The 22568-nt window shown below is 41.3% G+C and overlaps 1 protein-coding gene across 2 annotated transcripts in view; it reads left to right on the top strand.

Annotated features, from left to right (window-relative positions):
• Window positions 1–17634, top strand: part of LOC108705714 (serine protease hepsin-like) — a 57196-nt gene extending 39562 nt beyond the window's left edge. For both annotated transcript variants that reach the window (XM_041569811.1, XM_041569812.1), the window contains 9 exons: window positions 2346–2475; window positions 7918–8040; window positions 8718–8758; window positions 11596–11761; window positions 12613–12803; window positions 15192–15287; window positions 15915–16057; window positions 16193–16357; window positions 17579–17634. In XM_041569811.1, the coding sequence (XP_041425745.1) occupies window positions 2346–2475; window positions 7918–8040; window positions 8718–8758; window positions 11596–11761; window positions 12613–12803; window positions 15192–15287; window positions 15915–16057; window positions 16193–16357; window positions 17579–17617 (1094 nt within the window). In that variant the 3' untranslated portion in view covers window positions 17618–17634. The remainder of the gene's footprint in view (window positions 1–2345; window positions 2476–7917; window positions 8041–8717; window positions 8759–11595; window positions 11762–12612; window positions 12804–15191; window positions 15288–15914; window positions 16058–16192; window positions 16358–17578) is intronic.
• The last annotated feature ends 4934 nt before the right edge of the window (window positions 17635–22568 follow it).

Genomic DNA, 22568 nt, shown 5'->3' on the forward strand with positions numbered 1-22568 from the left:
CATATGCAAATTAGGGGTGGAAGGAGAAAACATATTTTCCCTCCTTGTTTTGTGACAAAAAGTCATGCAATTTCCCTCCTGCCCCTAATTTGCATATGCAAATGTAGCACTATAGTGAATTGAGTGCACCTTACTCTACTATAAGCTTCACTCCCAATAAATGTGCTCCAGATGAGACCTTAAAACCTTAGGGAGTGAGCCCTCGCAGCAATGTGGAAGCAGGGTGTAGTGCAACTGTAACTGTATTCAGGGTGCAAATAATTGGGCACCAGTGGTTCTTATAACTTAACCATAGAACAGATTTATTGGACATATACAATCCTCAGTGGAGTGTACATCAAAGAGAACATTGCAGGATCATACAGTACATTGGATAGGCACCTTTGGTCAATATAAGTTCCCTCGGGAATGAGAACAATGAATGCAGCCTTGAGGAGGTACAGCCAGCTTTCAGCCTTTTCCCTAAGTGGAACCTGAACTTTCCATTCCAACACTTTGTAGATATCAATGCTCTCCCCACATTCCCCCAGTTCTCTTCACCATTTAATTGTGTAACCAGGACATGGGGATGGACATCAGGTCCCCCATTCTGGTGCACAAACAAGATTCTGAGATGATACAAGACTTGTCTTAATAACAGTGTCCAAAAAATGGCTCCTGCCTGCTTGTTATAATTATATCCCAGACTGAAGGAAACAAGATTCAAATAATTTATACAGTGTAATTAAAGTTCATTTTGCTTGACTAATGTGATAAAATAGGATTTGGAATAATTCTTTTGGGTGACGGGTCCCCTTTAACCTGACCCTATGACTCTACTAATGGTGTTATTTCAGTGACGCTGGGCTGGGGGTGGAGCGATCCTTCCATAGGCTGCAGTCCTGTTTTCATTTGTAATTAGCCTATGGAAGGATCGCACCGCCCCCAGCCCAGCGTCACTGAACCAACACAGAAGATCAGTTAGCAGTGTTGGAGAGTTGGGTCAACAAAGGTTCTCGGGCTTTGGGGGTGCCTTTAGTTAAAAATATTCGGCGTGCAGTAGCTCCTAGATACGGACACGTTCCTTTGATTTTTATAGGAACGTGTCAGTATTGCTTTAACGGGGCATGGCAAGGGTTTATGTTATTTAGGGTATCAAGACTGTTCTATTATTTTTTAAATTGGGATCCAATCTACTTGGACTACAATCTTCTAGTTAGTAGAGCTCATAGCCCATGAGATGATAAGATACAAACTTAGAAGGGCCCTGCTAACAAAAAAGAAATATGGGGCTCCATGTTTTCTTATGGAAGCCCTGTCAGCCCACAAGAAGGCAGTATTAACCCAGAGATTATGGGGTATATTTATCAAAGACTGAAGTTAGAGATCACCACAGTCCACTAGCGTGAAATACCGCCATTCTCTCCATTCATTTTGATGGGATTTTGAAAGGCGTATTTATCAATGGGTAAAAGGGAAAGTTCACCATTTGATAAATACGCCTTTAAAACTCCCATAGAAATGAAAGGAGAGAGGCGGTATTTCACGCTAGTGGACTGTGGCGATCTCTAACTTCAGTCTTTGATAAATATACCCCTAAAATGGGAACCGCCTAATTAGTTTCTACAGCAGTTTGCTTCTCTTCAAACACAAAGTTCTCATAACTGTAGGGTAAGTTAAAGGAAAACTATACCCCTCAAACAGTGTAGGTCTCTAAAAAAAAAAAAAAAAATTGCTTAAAACGGCTCATGTGTAAAACCCGGCTTAATGTACAGTAAATAAACCATTTTCATAATAATATACCTTTTTAGTAGTTTGTGCCATGGGGTAATCATAAATAGAAAATTGCCATTTTAAAAAATAACGGCCGCCCTCCTGGGATCGTATGATTCACTGTGCACACAAACAAACTATACTTGTTAGGTCACATGAGCCTATTAACAGACAGAATTCTGGCTTTTGCTTCCACACCTGTTACAGTTAAAGCTGCAGTATTTCTGGTCAGGTGATCTCTTCCTGTTACAGTTAGAGCTGCAGTATTTCTGGTCTGGTGATCTCTGAGGCAGCACACAGACCATCATGAAATGGGGGTTCAAGTCAAGAGATGTAAAAGGACAATATTTACTTAAATATATATATATATATATATATATATATATATATATATATATATATATACCAGCTTGATTCTTTAATATGCCACTTAATTTTATATAAACTGTCTCTCATTTTGGGGGGGTATAGTTTTCCTTTAAAGGATGACTAGCCCTGCTTATAAATAGACTATAATTGTCACTGAAATCTGATGTATAAAAGTACAGCGACCATCCCATGCTTTCTTTCTTACATTATCTTTCATCATCCAGTCCAGGTAAACCTTCCGGACCACCGCTTGTCAGTGTACGATGAGAAGGAAAAGGTGTGGCGTCTGGTCTGCTCATCTTTCTCTAACCCAGAGGTGGCGACATTGAGCTGCGAAGAAATGGGCTTTATCAGGTCTGAAAAAGTACTTCAACTGCTCGTCTAGAATTGTTGCTCTAAATCAGCAGCGTTCCTAGAGGGGGGCGGGCCCTGGTGCGCGACGCCCCTCCGTACGGCGCGGCCCCGGGGTGAATTAGTGGCGTGCGGCGCTGCCGGGGGGCCCTGAGGGGGTGTGGGCCCTGGCCCCGCTTGCACCCCCTGCTCCCCCGGTAGTTCCGCCACTGCTCTAAATGTGACCATCACTTTTTTTATTTCAACTTCAGCTACTTTTGATAGAACAGAGTAAAAACACACGCAACTCTTCTTTTCAGTTCCCTTAAAGGGGGCACTGATCTTGACAACTAAAACAACTGTTCTGTAAGGCTACAATTGTATTGTTATTATAACCTTCTATTCATTTTCTTGTCTGTCATTCAAGTCACTGCTTGGTCGCTAGGCCAAAAGGCTATCCTAGCAACTAGATATCTAGAAACATACAGAAAATTCCCTGCTGGAGAGCTGACAATGAACAAAAAAAGATAAATAATTTAAAGGGGTTGTTCACCTTTAAATTAACTTTTCGTATGATATAGAGAGTGATATTCTGAGACAATTTACAATTGTTTTCAATTTTTTATTATTTTTTTGTTTTTAAAGGAGAAGGAAAGGTTAAAACTAAGTAAGCCTTATCAGAAAGGTCCATCTAAATATACCAGTAATCCCCCAAAGTAGTGCTGCTCTGAGTCCCCTGTCAAAAGAAACACTGCATTTCTTTCCTTCTATTGTGTATACATGGGCTTCTGCATCAGACTTCCTGCCTTCAGCTTAAACCTCATTGCCCTGGGCAAGAACATGCTCAGTTTGCTCCTCTTCCCCGCCCCCTCCCTTCTCTGCTGTAATCTGAGCCCAGAGCAGGGAGAGACTCAGGCAGGAAGTGATGTCACACCATGTTAATACTGCAGCTCCTATCCTAAACAAACAGAGAGTTTCTAGAGCTTTTTACTCAGGTATAGTAAAACATTCTACAGAATAAATATAGCATTCTAGCTTGTACTATTGCAGCTAATCTATTGGCAATAAAATGCCTCTGTAGCTTTCCTTCTCCTTTAAGTTGTTTCACTTTTTATTCAGCAGCTCTCTGGTTTGCAATTTTATGTGGGTACTAGGGTCCAAATTACCCTAGCAACCATGCACTGATTTGAATAAGAGACCGGAATATGAATAGAAAGATGAGTAATAAAAAGTAGCAATAACTATAAATGTGTAGCCTTATAGAGCATTTGATTTTAGAGGGGGTCATTGACCTCCATTTGAAAACTGGAAAGAGTCCAAAGAAGAAGGCAAATAATTCAACAACTATAAATAAAAAAATGAAGGCCGATTGAAAAGTTGCTTATAAGTGGCCATTCTATAACATACAAAAAGTAAAAGGGATACTGTCATGGTTTTTATGGTGTAGTTTTTATTTTTAAATTACACTGTTTACACTGCAAATAATTCACTCTACAATATAAAATGTAATTCCTGAACCAGAAAATGTATTATATTTTTAGTTTTAAAGGTAATATTAGTTTGTCGGTGGATCTCAGGCCATTTTGTCTGGACATGTGCTTTCAGAAAGTGCTGTTCTACCAGGGAGCTGTTATCTGGTTACCTTCTCAGGAGGTGGGTGATCACTCCAACTTGCACTACAGCAGTAAAGAGTGACTGAAGTTTATCAGAGCACAAGTCACACGACTGGGGGCACCTGGGAAACTAACAACATGTCTAGCCCCATGTCAGATTTCAAAATTAAATATAAAAAAACAGTTTGCTCTTTTGAAAAACAGATTCAGTGCAGAAGTCTGCTGAACATTCTATTAACTGATGCATTTTGAAAAAAACATGTTTTCCCATGACAGGATCCCTTTAACTTAAAGGGATACTGTCATGGGAAAAAAATTTTTTTCAAAATGAATCAGTTAATAGTGCTGCTCCAGCAGAATTCTGCACTGAAATCCATTTCTCAAAAGAGCAAACAGATTTTTTTATATTCAATTTTGAAATCTGACATGGGGCTAGACATATTGTCAATTTCCCAGCTGCCCCTGGTCATGTGACTTGTGCTCTGATAAACTTCAGTCACTCTTTACTGCTGTACTGCAAGTTGCAGTGATATCACCCCCTCCCTTTCCCCCCCCCAGCAGCCAAACAAAAGAACAATGGGAAGGTAACCAGATAGCAGCTCCCTAACACAAGATAACAGCTGCCTGGTAGATCTAAGAACAACACTCAATAGTAAAAACCCATGTCCCACTGAGACACATTCAGTTACATTGAGAAGGAAAAACAGCAGCCTGCCAGAAAGCATTTCTCTCCTGAAGTGCAGGCACAAGTCACATGACTTGGGGCAGCTGGGAAATTGACAATATGTCTAGCCCCATGTCAGATTTTAAAATTAAATATAAAAAAATCTGTTTGCTCTTTTGAGAAATGGATTTCAGCGCAGAATTCTGCTGGAACAGCACTATTAACTGATTCGTTTTGAAAAAAATGTTTTTTCCCATGACAGTATCCCTTTAAAGGTGGGCCACCCCTTTAAAGGCAACAAAATCACTAGGGCAATGAGGGATACTTCCAATAAATGAAAGTTGCTGGATTGCAAACTGATCAATGTGACCCTTCTGACTGAACTTTCTGGACGTGTCAATGATTTTTTATCTGCAAACCTTAAAGGAGAACTAAACCCTAAAAATGAATTTAGCTAAAAATATAACAGCAGCAATGATCCAGGATTTTTAACCTTTCACAGGGGGTCACCATCTTGGAAAGTGTCTGTGACACTCATGCTCAGTGGGCTCTGATTGGCTGTTGAGAAGCTAAGCTTAGGGCTCGTCACTAATTATCCAGCAGAAAATGAGCTTCCCTGGCTGTAATATAAGCTGATGCTACAGGTTTGCTGATTATTAAATTCTGATGCTAATTGCACTGGTTTCTGTGCTGCCATGTAGTAATTATGTGTATTAATTACTAATCAGCCTTATATTGTGACATTTCTATTCTATGGGGCAAATTCACTAAGGCGCGAAGCGCCGAACGCTAGCGTTAATTCGCTAGCGTTTGGCATTTTCGCTACTGCGCAAATTCACTAACGAACGCTGGCGTAGTTTCGCTAGTGTTACTTCGCAACCTTACGCCAGGCGAATCTTCGCTAGCGACGAAACTACGCAAATTCACTAACTTGCGCAGTGTACTGAACGCTACCTTTTACGCTAGACTTCCTTCGCCACCTCAGACCTGGCGAAGCGCAATAGAGTAGATAGGGATTGTTTAAAAAAAAGTCAATTTTTTTTCTAAGTCCCAAAAAACGCTGGCGTGTTTTCTACATGATGGGTGATAGGCTGAAAAAGATCGAAAATTTTTTGGGGCTCCCCTTCCTCCCCCCTACATTTCCTGACTCATGGCAACTTACCTAGACAGTGGGCACATGTGTAGGGCAAAATACATTTTTTATTTGCTGATTTGAAGGTTTTCTAGGCATTTGTAGTGCAGATACGTGTTCCTCCATTGAAATTTGAATTTTGCGTCGTATGCAAATTAGCCTTCGCTAGCGCAACTTCGCTTTATATAGCGAATCAACGCTAGCGCAACTTCGCAACCTTATGCTACCCCTGTGCGCAACTTCGGATTTTAGTGAATTTGCGGAGCCCTGGCGAAACTACGCCTGGCGAAGTGTGGCGAAGTGTGGCGAAGTGCGGCGAAGTTGCGCCTGGCGCAACTTCGCATCTTAGTGAATTTGCCCCTATGTGTACTGTATATTGTGAGTGGGTCCCTAAGCTCAGTAAGTGACAGCAGCACAGAGCATGTGCAGTGAATCAGCAGAAAAGAAGATGGGGAGCTACTGGGGCATCTTTGGAGACACAGATCTTTACTGCTAAAGGGCTGTGGTTGCCTTGGGCTGGTACAGAAGCACAAAACATGTACAACATTTCTACCCTACTTCTTTAGTTAAATTAGTTCTCCTTTAACATAGACGGACCCAAACAGATTGTATACAGCTAAGACCCCCTCTGTATCACTGTTTGCAAGGGGGATGTTAGGTCTGTCCCTTGGATGGTGAGCACCAGCTAATGCCACATTCATATTTTCATCATTTCCAGGGTGTAATCATTCATGGTAAGAGCAAGAAACCAAGGTCTGCCAAAAGTCTGAATTAATTTCTCTTGGATGGAACACATAGCTGCTTCTAATGCTTTTAGATTCTTACTTTCATCTGCGCTTATAATTCATTTAAATCATATATTTGTGGAATATGCCATAAAGAAAAGCATCTGTGTGTATTCTGTAGGAGTGGTAGACAGAAAAGCCATCTCTGGGTGAAATGTTCTCCTTACTGCTTAGGTTGATTGGGATATGGCTGGACTGAGAGAGAACCAGAATGTCTAATACCTATAGACCCGACCCATTGGTTGGTTTCAGGGGAGAATCATGGGGCTCAGTTTCTGCGTTCCTATCTATATACCTTTTATCAGAAACTGAGTTGAAGGCCGTATAGAGTGAAGGGGGTTCTGATTAGGCTGGTTGGGTTTCTGGAGCACATCTTTCTAGGTTAGAATTGTTGAAAAAGTAGAATTTTACTTGGAAATGGAAAGTCTTTCTAGAAGGCAATTATATGAATTGGTACTTAAAGGGGAAAATGAAAATGTAATATATGCTTCAGCATACTGAAATAAGACAATTTGTAAATACAATCAATTGAATATTCTGCATCATTTCTAAAATTATCAAGTTTATCTTCACTATCCCTCTCTCAGCATCTGTTTCTCTTCATTCTGTCTTCATGCAGCAGTTGGGTGTCAGATATTCACTGACAGAGCCAATATATCTTATAGGAGGGCTCCTTTCCTAGCAGATGTATTAGAGCTCACTCAAATAACTGATTCCAGTACAAACCTAATCTAACAAAATAACTGCCTTTTGCAAAAATTCTGCATGTAGAGAGACATGATGTCTGGTGATTTAATAGAGTGAGCTCTAATACATCTTCTAGGCAAAAGGAGCCCCCCTATAAGATATATTGGATCTAACTGTCAGTGAATATCTGACACCCAACTGCTGCATGAAGAGAGAATGAAGAGAAACAGATGCTGAGAGAGAAATAGTAAAGATAGACTTGATTGTTTCTGCATTGAGTCTGAGGGACTGCCCTACTGAAATGATGAAAGGTTGTACAGGATACGTTATCTGGAAACCCATTATACAGAAAGCTCTGAATTATGGAGCGGCCGTCTCCCATTGACTCCATTTCATCCAAATAATCCAAACTTTTAAAAATGATTTATTTTTTCCTCTTTAATAATAAAACAGTAACTCTCAGATCTCCTCCAATCAACATATTATCATTAACGGGTATGAAACATCAAAGAAGAAGCTAAGGTGCTACATGATACTGTGCTTGGCTCTTTAGAGGCTATTGACTCTGTGTTTTTTGGCTCTCAGGTCAGTGTCTTATCAGGAGCTCCGAGTTGAAACAGCAGGGACCAATGGAACATCAGGATATTATTGTGTGCGGGAGTCTCAGATCAACGTTGCCAAGAGGCTTCTAGACATCCTAACAGTCTGGTAAGTGTCCCTATGATGGCAGCAATATGTGGACCCAGACATATGATTGATAGATGTATCTTAACCCTCTAATTGTGCACAGTCACACTCATACAACTGCAACAAAGATTTGCCAAACACCACAGGCTAGTGTAGCGGGGATCTCCCCTGCACGTTTATTTTGTCAAGTGATGTAACGTTTCGGGGGCGTGCCCCTTCATCTGATGAAGGGGCACGCCCCCAAAACGTTACATCACTTGATGAAATAAACATGCTGGGGAGATCCCCGCTACACTAGCCTGTGGTGTTTGGCAAATCTTTGTTGCAGATATTGTTGGGAGAGGCGCCGACCCCTCCAGCCAGCACTGGGCAACTATTATCAGGAGAGACCCAGGGGGAAATTAAGTAAATTGTTTGCTACACTCATACAACTGCCAGATCCCTGTGAGATCTAGCCTTTAAATTATACATATCACATGATCCCCAAATAGCCAAGAGCTGACCAGTCTGTAGCACTATTAATATAGAACCTAAACTCTTGGCAAAGTCCTTATAGGAGTTTTAGTACTGCTGCAAACACAGGTTGACAATCACATTAAATTTAGGGTCCCCAGTTTGGGGGGTGTCTTTGTGCCTCCAGATCAAGCATTACTAACTGGTGCTTTTTCTCTACTCTGATTTCTTGTCTCCTTTCTTAGTGAATGCCCAAGTGGCCAGTTTCTCTCTGTGCAGTGTCAAGGTAACCAGAGATTTCACACTTTACACATCCAGTAGGTAAAAGTGAGGCTAGGGAAAAATATCAGTAATACACGTTAATGGGGGATGGAATAATTTGGGGGAAAAGTGCCTAATTCAACAGGGGATCTGATCCAACATGGAAGCCTATGCTTATCTGATCCATCTGGGGGGAACTCCCCTGATAACTGATCAAACAATGGAAACCTCTGCTGATTTTATTCAACAGAGAAACGTCTGCTGATCATTCCCCATTATCAGTGAGAATGTTGGCAGTGAATATACAGTGAATAAACAGCAAATTGGATTATGTGAGCAATGAGCTCTTCCATTTTTGTTGGTTGAAAACGTTAAAGGGATACTGTCATGGGAAAAACATTTTTTTTCAAAATGAATCAGTTAATAGTGCTGCTCCAGCAGAATTCTGCACTGAAATCCATTTCTCAAAAGAGCAAACAGATTTTTTTATATTCAATTTTGAAATCTGACATGGGGTTAGACATATTGTCAATTTCCCAGCTGCCCCAAGTCATGTGACTTGTGCTCTGTTAAACTTCAATCACTCTTTACTGCTGTACTGCAAGTTGGAGTGATATCACCCCCCCTCCCTTTCCCCCCCCCAGCAGCCAAACAAAAGAACAATGAGAAGGTAACCAGATAGCAGCTCCCTAACACAAGATAACAGCTGCCTGGTAGATCTAAGGACAGCACTCAATAGTAAAAATCCATGTCCCACTGAGACACATTCAGTTACATTGAGAAGGAAAAACAGCAGCCTGCCAGAAAGCATTTCTCTCCTAAAGTGCAGGCACAAGTCACATGACCAGGGGCAGCTGGAAAATTGACAAAATGTCTAGCCCCATGTCAGAATTCAAAATTGAATATAAAAAAATCAGTTTGCTCTTTTGAGAAATGGATTTCAGTGCAGATTTCTGCTGGAGCAGCACTATTAACTGATTCATTTTGAAAAAAAAAATGTTTTTCCCATGACAGTATCCCTTTAAGCTTAAAGGAGAACTACAGCTTAACTAAAGAAGTAGGTAGAAATGTTGTACATGATGTTTTGTGCTTCTGTACCAGCCCAAGGCAACCACAGCCCTTTAGCAGTAAAGATCTGTGTCTCCAAAGATGCCCCAGTAGCTCCCCATCTTCTTTTCTGCTGATTCACTGCACATGCTCTGTGCTGCTGTCACTTACTGAGCTTAGGGACCCACTCACAATATACAGTACACATAGAATAGAAATGTCACAATATAAGGCTGATTAGTAATTAATACAGATAATTACTACGTGGCAGCACAGAAACCAGTGCAATTAGCATCAGAATTGAATAATCAGCAAACCTGTAGCATCAGCTTATATTACAGCCAGGGAAGCTCATTTTCTGCTGGATAATTAGTGACGAGCCCTAAGCTTAGCTTCTCAACAGCCAATCAGAGCCCACTGAGCATGTGAGTGTCACAGACACTTTCCAAGATGGTGACCCCCTGTGACAAGTTTGAAGTCCTGGATCATTGCTGCTATTGACAAGCTCAAACTTTAGGCTGGTGCAATAAGGGCATTTTTAGCCATATTCATTTTTAGCGTTTAATTCTCCTTTAAGCATTTGTCTTACTTGAACATGCTTTGAAGCAAGGCAGCAAAATGGGGTGCAGTTAAAATAGAAATCCGTGAAATGATACTGTCCCAGTTCCCATCCTTAGACAGGACAGTCCCAAATTGCACTACTGGAACTAGAACATTATCAGACTTTGGGTCAAATTAGGTCTGTTCTCGGGGGGGGGGGGGACTTGGGGCATGGTCCCCTGATTTTAGGAGGTAAGGTTTGAGAATTAATGTCAAAAATAAATTTTATTGTAGGGGTGAGCTAATAAATCTTTTAAAAAAGAGGATCACCTCTTCTTGGAGATAAAGTCTTGGTACAATCCCTAGAATTAATATATAGAACTTCAGCCAATTAATAATAGGACAGTATGAAGACCAGTCAACCTAACCTCTTTGCAAGTTAAGCACTTTCACTGATTCTCAGCTTTTCATTAGATTCTGATGGGCTGTCTCTTGAAGCTTCTATGGGGCAAATTCACTAAGCGCCGAAGCGCCTAACGCTAGCATTGGGCATTTTCATTACTTCGCAAATTTACTAACGAACGCTGGTGTAAATTCGCTAGTGTTACTTTGCACCCTTACGCCTGGCGAATTTTAGCTACGGACGTAACTACGCAAATTCACTAACGCGCGCAGTGTACTGAACGCTACCTTTTACGCTAGACTTCCTTCGCCACCTCAGACCAGGCGAAGCACAATAGAGTAGATAGGGATTGCTTCAAAAAAAGTTCAAATTTGTTCTAAGTCCCAAAAAAACGCTGGCGTTTTTTCTATATTATGGGTGATAGGCTGAAAAAGATTGAAAAATGTATTGGGGCTCCCCTCCTTCCCCCCTACATTTCCTAACTCATGGCAACTTAACTATACAGTGGGCACATGTGTAGGGCAAAATAAACATTTTATTTGATGTTTTGAAGGTTTCCCAGGCATTTGTAGTGATTCTACGTATTCCTCCATTGAAATTTGAATTTGGCGCGTATGCAAATTAACCATCGCTAGCATAACTTCGCTTAGCGAATCAACGCTAGCGCAACTTCACAACCTTACTCTACCCCTGAGCGGATTTTAGTGAATTTGCGGGGCGCTGGCGAAACTACGCCTGGCGAAGTGCAGCAAAGTTGCGCCTGGCGCAACTACGAATCTTAGTGAATTTGCCCCTATGTGTTTAGAGGTATACTAGAGTGTGTCTAGTAAGTTTGAAATCACACACTGCTCCTGTTGTTTATGGATCTGCAGACTGTGGTCGCAGGAAATTGGCCATTGACAGAATCGTAGGAGGCCAAGATGCCACCCTTGGTCGGTGGCCATGGCAGGTCAGCCTGAGATATGATGGTGCCCATCTGTGTGGAGGATCCTTGATTTCCAGTGAGTGGGTGCTGACTGCTGCACACTGCTTTCCAGAGTAAGTAAAGAATAATTCCTTGTAAAGCCATGCTATATTGAGTATCCTCAGGGAGAATTTACAAGCTAGTAACCCATAGCAACCACTAGTGTTTGCTTTTAAAATGGTCATTAGTAAAATCTCCCTGTTGATTGACTGCAAACTTTTGCAGAGACACTGAGAATGTAGTGCCTTTCACTCTAGCAGTTATGGGTTATTTTAGATGCCTTGAGTGCTCCTTTGTTCATTTAGGTAGTTATTTACCTCCCCTAGGGTTAAGTGTAATTTAATACTAGCCTGAAAATGCCCAGTCGATGGCAGTATGTTTCAGTATAAAAGGGTAGAGCTCGATGTGCTCAGGGTCTTTTTGTGGGACCTCACCTCACTGGAGGTGGATACAGGTCCAGGGTCCCAGCTCAGGTTCAAGTTTAGATAAGGTTTAGGTAGTGATAGCATGTTTCACAGTTATAGTCACTATAGGAGCAAAAAAAGAGGCTTAGGAATGGTAGTCCCAACACCCAATGAGGAAAAATAGTGGGGTTAGGACCCTGCGGTGTTTAACCCGCTAGAATTGAGGACCAGATAGGGTGAAAAAAGAGAAAAGACCCTCAAATTGAGGATCACCTAAACTGGTGTTGGGATCATCAAAAATAGTGGCTCAATCCCAGAAATGAATCTGTGCGTAAGAGTGTGATAATTCATATTAACTCTTTTTCTTATCTCTGGGAAGGAGCTGAAATTCCTGTTTGTCTCTAATATTTATATGAATATATATTTTTACATATGATAAACAGTAGTAAACAGTTTATTGTAGGCAGCTCATCAATTTCCACCTCTGCTCAATCCCTGAAAGTATACTTATCTCTCTGCAGGAGGAATCGAGTAGTGAGCCAGTGGCGTGTATTTGCAGGGGCAGTATCCCAGCTCTCACTAAGAGGAAAGCTGCAGGGAGTTAAAGGCATCATATACCATTCTGGGTACTTACCGTTCCTCAACCCAGACAGTGAGGAGAACAGCAACGACATTGCCCTGGTGCATTTAGCCCATCCCATGACACTCACAGGTACCTTTCATTTTCTTTGTATTGTACTTGTCTTGGGACTGGTAATTAAAATGGAATAAAAAGGGCTGTAAACCCTTAAAACAAATAAGAGAATGCTCTTGTGAGCATATGTACAATACTGTTCTGTTTTTAGTGATCTCTGATAATACCTGGCTCTTTTACAGGATCTGAATGTCAATGACACTAACTAGCTATGTTCCACCAGCATTGTCAGATAACCCTTGGGTCGCTGACTCTCATACTATGAAACTTATCTGTTGAGCAAAAAGCCTGGAATTAGTAGTGTAAAACTGTAAATATCTCAGAAACCACTAAAAATAAAAATGAAACAAAAGAAAGGCTCAGAGTAAGCTTATGTAGTAGGTTTTAGGCTACTTGTTGGTACTTTATGCAGGTACTGGTTTTACCCAGGCTGGCTTTAGGGCAGTAGCAACTGTCTGCAACTCTCAGCAGAGCATGTGTTACATGGACCATTCTCAAGAGGGCCTAGGGTTGCCACCTGGCCGAATATATAGGAAGGCCGGTATTTTTTCCCAGAAAAGGTGGCAACCCTAAGAGGGCCCTAGCTGTACTGTTGGTGGAAGGGTTAATCGTACTGATTGTGTACTTGAAAAAAGGCCACGCAGGCCACAAAAAGTTGTTCCTTCGAGATCCAAGACAGAAACCCAATAAAGGCTTTTTAAGATTATACACAATTTGGATGGTGCTGTGATTTCGTTCTTGAGTTCATCGTACTGATTGCCTACATAGAACTTGATATTTTAAATAACTGGGGGGGTCTTTAAAAACGGAACTCTTTGTTGATGGAGTAGCTTTACAATCCCTCTCTGCCGGTGCTAATTCAGATTTTATAAGATTATAAATCAGTAAATGTTTCAAGTTCACAACTACCAGAGGTAGTTCTCAAAGCCATAGCGAACACTCCCCTTTCAGTTCCACACTCCAAGGATGTCTCTATGCCTGACCACTTGAGTGCCTATAATCAGGGCCACCATCAGGGGTTACAAGTGTACCGGGCCCGGCAGTGCTGAACTTTTCAAAAGAGCCGGGTCCCCCTTGACAACGCCAAAGCCATGCCGCCTCCTTCCGGAGTCCCGAACAGCCAAAATTGGGAAGTCCCGAAAGCGGCAAAAAGACCCAAAGTCACGAAAACAGACTAAATTGAAGTCCTGATGCAGCGAAAAGACCCAAAGTCACAAACATTTGGGGCCCCAATTTTTTTTTTAACTTGTAGGGGGGCCCTGGTGCCAGTGTTTTTTTTAAAAATATTCTTTGGGGCCCCAATTTTTTTTCACTTGTAAGGGGAGCCCTGGCACCGATGATTTTTTTAAAAAAAAAACTTTTGTGGGGGGCTCTGGCGCCAATGGTTTTTTTTTTTTAACTTATACCGGGGCCTTGGTCCCCAATAACTTTATAACGTGTGTGTGGGGGTGGTTACCTTTTTTAGCCCTGATGTTTGTGTGGTCTTTTAACTGTGATGTGGAGTGGGTGGGATCTGGGGTGGGGCTTGGAGGCCAGGATGGGTGGGGACCCGAAAATGTTGTTGTACAGGGCCCAGTGATTTCTAAGGGCAAACCTGCCTATAATATCAGCCTTTACACTGCAGGCAGTTGCGATTCTGATGCCGCCCTCTCTCCCACTCTACTCTTAAAAATTAGCATTGGAGCGGGTCAAAGTGGGGCAGCATCGCTAGTGCATTGAGCACCATTGCACTAGCGAAGCCACATTTTCTGGGTTAAAAAACAGAAATTTGGCTCTTACAGATACAAGAGGCGGCCTTTTGCCGCCCTTGGTAACCGGCCGATTGCTGCCGCCTGAAGCCAGCAGCAGCTTAGTAGAAGTGTGCCACTCACCGCTCTATGTACTCCTCCAGACATGTTGTGGTCTTAGCTTGGGTTACAGGGGAACCATCAACCAAATCCCCGCTCTCAGAGAGAGACAGATTAGTAGTTAGGTACACAGGACCGCCATCAGGGGGCACTGGGGGGGGACAATTGTCCTGGCCCCAATGGCTTCTATATGTTAAGGGGGGACTGGCCGTGCTGGGTTTCCTGGACTAGCCGGGCCCCCCTTGAACTGCCGAAGTAGGAGACGGATTGAGCCAAAATAGGAGCTGAGTTGCACCGAAGTAGGAGCCAAGTTGCGCTGAAGTAGGAGCCGAGTTGTGTTGAAGTAGTTGTATATTGTATTGTTCTTTTAGGTTTTTTGCACTACAAATAAGATACGTGCAGTGTGCTTGGAAATTCATTCATATTTTTTTTTCAAACTATAGTCTGGCCCCCCAAAAGTTTGAGGGACCACGCTCTGGCCCCCAGTGGATCCCTGTACTAGGGTTTCAAGCAACTAGTCATGATGTTCCTAACCACTATTGTGTTTTCATCATTGCAGAATACATTCAGCCTGTGTGTCTTCCTGCTCTGGGACAACAGATTATTGATGGAAAGATCTGCACAGTGACAGGGTGGGGCAATTTGCAGTATTATGGTGAGTATCAAGTGGAATAGTGTACCCTGTCTATTGCACTTTAATCTCAATCTGCTGAATTCTATCCCAAAACTAAGGAGTTTTATTAGTAATATGCATTAGCTAGCAATGCTCTGGGTAGGGTTTCAGGCTGTAATTGTAGTTATATCGTCCCTGGCTTCACTGCTTGGTACACTTGTCAGGATACCTTTATAATACACAGAAGCCACAAATATCCTGTAAATTATATCCTTATAAACGGTGACTAGTGATGTCATCAGTTATAAACGGTGAGTAGTGATGTCATTTTTGTCACATGACTCACTAAATCTTGTGTATTATAATGTATAAAGAATAAAGTACCCCTTGTTGGAAAATATGAGGAAATTAGAAGTAAGTTCCGGAGTTCCATGACCTGGACCTTCGGCCTCGTGTTTTTATATGGTCATGAAACTCCTCGGTAACTTATAATATCCTTATATTTACAAGAGGGGTTACTTTATTCACTATATACACTCCAAATGGTTTCCATGCTTCTCAGTCATGTCTGACTAATGGGAGAAGTAATCTAACCAGTGGGACTTTTGATTGGTCAATATAATAAATGAAAATAATAAAACCAATAAAATCCCTGGCTCTTGTCCATAGGCCAACAATCAGAGATACTGCAGGAGGCATCAGTTCCCATAATCAGCAGCTCCGTGTGCAACCAGCCTGAATACTACATGAATCAGATTACAGGGAAGATGTTCTGTGCGGGATACGCAGAAGGTGGGATCGACGCCTGTCAGGTAATTAACTTTAACAAGGGGGACAAAGAAAAGGGTAGGACCAAAAAAAAATGGAGGGAGGTTGGATGTGCTTTATGTACAAACATAAATAATATTTGCATAGTTAAATCTGTTATGACTTTGTGCCTCCTACAGGGGGACAGTGGGGGTCCGTTTGTGTGTGAGGACAATTTATCGCGCTCTTCCAGGTGGCGTCTGTGTGGCATAGTGAGCTGGGGCATAGGATGTGCAATGCCAAACAAACCCGGGGTATATGCCAAGGTGGACCAGTACCAGTACTGGATCTACAGGGCCATGAAGGTAAGTACTTAGAGGGGCACAGAACTGGGCTTCATTGTGACACCAATAACTCCAAAATAATCAGATATTTGCCTGACTTTGTCACTTATGTGGCAAGTAAAATCAGTCTAATCTTATCATTTGTCCCCAGATCCAGGGTCACACCATAATAGAGGGGCCTAAGGAAGCCTACCTGGGTGGTCCTCTCCCAACTGCATTTTCAAATCTTTGTGTTAGATATGTGACTGGGGAAGGATGAACAAAGCAAACAATTGCCCCTATAAATAACAATAGTCTCAAGGGCCTGAGCTGGTAGATAATTTCAGTCCCCCAGCTCTGCTGCTGGATTTACAAGGCAAGATTATGGCAGTGGCTGGAAGAGTTTTTTAAAAGATTTAATCTAGTGTACAGGCAACCCGCTTAAAGATGCCACACTAGGTGCAGGCCCTCGGATGCCTATGCATAAATACAGCCCCGGCCAACATCACTGCCCATCTTCTTGTGTATGAAAGGGGTTGTCCACCTTTAGGTTAACTTTTAGTATGATGTAGAGATGGATATTCTGAAACTATATGAAATTGGTTTTCATTTTTTATTATTTGTAGTTTTTGAGTTCTTTAGCTTTTTATTCAGGAGCCCTCCAGTTTGCAATTATAGCAGTTTATTTGAATAAGAGACTGGAATATGAATAGGAGAGGCCTGAATAGAAAGACAAGTAATAAAAAGTAGCAATAACAATACATTTGTTGCCTTACAGAGCATTTGTTTTTAAGATGGGTCAGTGACCCCCTTTTGAAAAGTAGAAAGAGTCTTTAAGAAGAAGGCAAATGGTTTAAAAACTATAAATAATGAAGACCAATTGAAAAGCTGCTTAGAATTGGCCATTCTGTATCATACTAAAAGTTAACTCAAAGGTGAATGACCCCTTGAATTGAAGCAGTCCCACCAACCATGTCCAACATCTTGTGGATGGAAACAGTCAAGGGTAAAGGCTGTTTAAGCAGCAGAGGACTAACTTCATATTATTAGCTTCATATTAATACCTCTCTGTTTTGCAATGAGATGTTGGACAGGCAGGTGTCCACTTAATTTTGGCCAAAGTTCAAGTCCGTGGCAAGAAGTGGGCGTTTCTCCATTGCTGAACACCTGTCTGATTAACTGCCTGCAGAGTAACTTTTAAGATTTTTATTTGCCATGTTTGAAACCATCAAGCTGTGATAGTGTTTATATTGTCCCTTTCAGACAAAATCCGATGTAGCTGGGATTACTGAGATGCCATAAGGCGACAAGGAGACCCTCAGAAGACAAGATCCCACTCTTTCCAGCCTGTGACCAGTGTTTGTCAATACCAGGACCTTTCAGCTTCCACACAATGGAGGAACTTAATCCATAAGAACTGCAATTGGCATCATTCCCTTCTTCTACAGCGCTACTTTTATAGTCACCAGGGACGTCACACTGGAACTACAATTTGCTACCTACACGTTATTGCTGGGAAAATAAGGGGGCACGTTTTTTTGCACCCCTGTGACTGAACTTAGACTTTAATTGGTACTGTATATGCCTAATCATATGGATATAGCACTTGGGGCACTACTCCAAGTCTGTTCCTGGTTTAAGAGACTGTCAAGTTTCTACACCCTGACCAACTCTCATCCAGAAAATTTTAGAATGAAATCAGCATTCAAGGTACAAGAACACAATGAATGATGGTCCATCAATGTAAAACCTGCGTGCTGTGGAAATAACCCCTAGTGCATTATGGGAAACAGACATGCTGCCAATCTCCATGTCATCAAATATGTTGCCTCTGGAGGAAAAATAAGGGAATCACGGCTCTTTTCCTCATCATTCAGTGACGGCAAACAATAATTTGGCAATTGATTGCACAGAAGATCCCAAAAATGAAGCATTTTGTAGCCGGATTATCACTCAGCTATCCATATACAGTATACACAGATATATAGATGAAAATTTTGTTGGGAATTTTAAGTGGTAAGAGACTTTGGGTGTATGTGCCTTCCATTCATTCCAATCACATACAGGGTGTTCATGTATATTATTTATTGCATTTAACCAGACTGCCAGGTGCTACATTAATGAGAATGTATTAGGTGATCTACAATTGAGGATGATGGGATCAACAAAATCATGAAGCTGCTGCATGTACCAGTGTTTCTTGCATGGGCTCGGGCTCAGAGCTTGTGTTGTTGAGAAACTAGAGAATACTGCCTAGTTTCAACCCAGGCAAGGAACACAAAGAACCGTGTCATTCTCATTGTTTGTATTGTATAGACATTATACTGACTGGGGCTAGGGGTTGGCAGTGTTACTCATTAAGGGTGCCTAACAAATTGACACCCCCTTCCCCGGTGTATTTAAATATCTTAGTAAGGAATGCTTTGTACAGGCTGATGCCAAAATGTACTGTAAATAGCAGCTGATGGTAATATGAAGGAAGGTTGTATTGAGTGCACATCCCACAGCAGCTTCTGCCATGGGTGGTCCTGATACCCCAAGGGCCCATGGGTCAGAAAGCTTCAGGCCAATATACTGCCAGTGCCAGGTGCCAAACTTCTAACAAAGACCCACTCAGCTCTTAATTCCACTGAAATTACCCACCCTCTCGAATGACGTAACACTGGATAGCCTGTTCCTATTTGATGTCAGGTTTGGGTTCATAAAAGGAATGTAAAAAAAAAATGAAATCCCATTTTTTTACTTTCTTTAATGGAAAAAAACCTATCTCCAATTATACTTAATTTAAAAATGTGTACTGTTTTTATAAGAAAGACTTTATGCAGTGAAATTTTCCTTTCATTTGCTGCTGTGGATAGGAATTGTCAGACCCTAACTGCTCTGCAGGATAATATCTTAATATCAAACAGCAGGGGGAGCCACCCACCTTCCTCAAACTCAAGCAGCTTTGTTTGTTTCCCTGTAGAGCAGTCGGCGACTGTGTAGAGATTTGTATTGGATTTTATTTTTGCCTTTAAATCCTCTTTAAAGGAAAACTATACCCCTCAAACAATGTAGGTCTATCTATAAAATATATTGATTAAAACAGCTTCATATGTAAAAACCCTGCTTCGTGTAAATACACCATTTTCATAATAATATACTTTTCTAGTAGTATGTGCCACTGGATAATCATCAATAGAAAATTGCCATTTTAAAAAATAAGGGCCGCCCCCTGGGATCGTATTATTCACTGTGCACACAAACTTACCAAACAAACCATATATGTTAGGTTACATGAGCAGACAGAGTTCTGTCTTTTGCTCCCACACTTCTTCCTGTTATAGTTAGAGCTGCAGTATTTCTGGTCAGGTGATCTCTTCCTGTTACAGTTAGAGTTGAAGTATTTCTGGTCAGGTGATCTCTTCCTGTTACAGTTAGAGCTGCAGTATTTCTGGTCAGGTGATCTCTTCCTGTTACAGTTAGAGCTGCAGTATTTCTGGTCAGCTGATCTCTTCCTGTTACAGTTAGAGCTGCAGTATTTCTGGTCAGCTGATCTCTGAGGCAGTACACAGACCATCACGAAATGGTTGTTCAAGGCAAGAGATGTAAAAGGGCAATATTTACTTAAATATATTTATCGGTATGACAAAATTCTTTAACATGCCACTTAATTTGATATAAACTATCTTTTGCTCGAGTATTCACTTTGGGGGTATTGTTTTCCTTTACTGTTTCCAACTCCAGCTGCAGGGACAAAGATCATGGAGCCAGATTTAAACAGATAAACTGGGATTCTATTTGGAGGATTATTTTGCTGCAGCCACTGGTTCTGGAGAGTTGGAGAAAGATTGTATTAAACAATACAAAAACTATAAAATCCACATTAGATTACATGACCAACACAGGACCAGTGCCAGTCTGTATATTCTGATTATTAATCAGTCTTGCTGTATTGGCTTCTGGCAGATATTATTTGACTTGTGCTGTTTTTGATAATTTATGACGATATCTAAGCAGCCCAGACCACACTGAGCATGTGCACAGTCTTGGTCTTGCAAAGATGTATAACAAAGTTACAAGATGGCGACCCGCTGTGTCCAACTTTGAAAACATAAATCATTTGTTTGATTAGGCTTGTGGTGCAGTGAGATTATGTTTATGTTTAGTATAAAAAATACAGCATTTCTAGCCTTATTCTATTTTAGACTTTACTTTCCCCTTTAAATCCTTTTGGGAGGGTTTAGAACGGGCAGGTGATGTATAGGGTCTTACCAAGCTGGAGTTGTTAGTCCGTGCTCCTATAAATGTATTTCTACCCCTCCCATGATACTGACTTATGGAACATTAGTAAGAAAGCAAACATAGCAAATCCCAGCTGAGCCTGTTGCACTGCATGGACTCTTCATAATGGGACACTGCAAACTGATTTCAAGGATAAATAAGAATAGACTATGGTGACAGTGTGAAAGGGATACTCTTGTGACTGATGAAATTGATTTGTATTCATTGTTATTTTGTATACATTGCATCTAATTAATTTTTATGACCATTTTAGGTTAAAAAACAGCCATATGTACTGGTTATGGGAACCATTTCAGGCATTTTTTATGTCGGAGTGATGACAGGGTGGCCAGTAAATTTGCCTCTGACTTTCATAGCCAGCTGAGCCTTCTAATGGATTGGCATTCACCCTTTTAGTGTAAATTAGGTTACAAGCACTAACCAGCTACTTGCATGCAGTACATACACTCTAGGAGGCAGATTTATCAAAGGTCGAAGTGAATTTTTGAATTCAAAAAATTCTAATTTCAAGCTATTTTTTGTATACTTCGACTAGGGAATAGTATCAATTCTATTCAACTTTGAAAAAAATCAGAATATTGAAAATTTATCATGTACTGTCTCTTTAAAAATTCGACTTCGACCATTCGCCATCTAAAACTTGCTGAATTGTTCTTTTAGCCTATGGGGGACCTCCTAGAACCTATATGGAGTCAATTGGTGAAAAATCAAAGTTTTTTTGGGGAAGAACTGATCGGCCGAATACGGACCTATACGTTCGAAGACACCTATCCGGCAAAAAAAAATTCGACTTCATTTCGGTTGGTATTTTTGAATTCGATTTTCAACGTTTTTCAAATTTGAAATTCGACCCTTGATAAATATGCCCCTAGGAGTCAATATCCATAGCGGCATTTATTAGGGCACATCTATTACCCCTGTTGCCAAGCTGCATGTGGCTCATTTCAAGCTGAAGAGCTATTAAAGGAAAACTAAACCCATTTTGCAAACATAGGGTCTGTGGCACAGGAACCCCTCCAGAATTGTTGCAACCTCAATCGCTTAAACAGCCCTGCCCCATACAAGTCTATACACCAGGTAGAGTTGAGCAGTGGGTTTAAAGACCCCATGTTCAGCCACTTCACCTCCCTGACAGTATCACTAAAAAGTATGTACTTTATAAGCTGATCTAGTCCTGACTTCTAGTGCCCATGCTCCTGCTTGTTGATCATGCAAAGGAGCAGCAGTGCTGGTAAATAGTGATGGGCATGTGGTTTGGAAAATGTTGTGCCAAAAAAGGCCTATTGATTTTTCACGTATTTTCTGTAAAGCAAAATGGTTCTCCCATCACTAGTGGTGAGTCTTAGCAGGGGGACACAATGCCAACAGAGAGTTTAAAGAGATTCTGTCATGGGAAAAAAAAAAATTCAAAACATATCAGTTAATAGTTCTTCTCCAGCGGAATTCTGCACTGAAATCCATACAGATTTTTTTATATTTATTTTTGAAATCTGACATGGGGCTAGACATATTGTCAGTTTCCCAGCTGCCCCCAGTCATGTGACTTGTGCTCCGATAAACTTCAGCCACTCTTTACTGCTGTACTGCAAGTTAGAGTGATATCACCGCCCTCCCCCCAGCTGCCTAACAACAGAACAATGGGAAGGTAACCAGATAGCAGCTCCCTAACACAAGATAACAGCTGCCTGGTAGATATAAGAACAACACTCAATAGTAAAATCCAGGTCCCACTGAGACACATTCAGTTACATTGAGTAGGAGAAACAACAGCCGGCCAGAAAGCAGTTCCATCTTAAAGTGCTGTCTCTTTCTGAAAGCACATGACCAGGCAAAATGACCTGAGATGCACCTACACACCAATATTACAACTAAATACACTTGCTGGTTCAGGAATGACATTTTATATTGTAGAGTGAATTATTTGCAGTGTAAACTGTGTCATTTAGAAATAAAAATCACACCCTAAAAT

This window comes from Xenopus laevis, chromosome 7L (genome assembly GCF_017654675.1).
Source record: "Xenopus laevis strain J_2021 chromosome 7L, Xenopus_laevis_v10.1, whole genome shotgun sequence".
NCBI classification, from domain to species: domain Eukaryota; kingdom Metazoa; phylum Chordata; class Amphibia; order Anura; family Pipidae; genus Xenopus; species Xenopus laevis.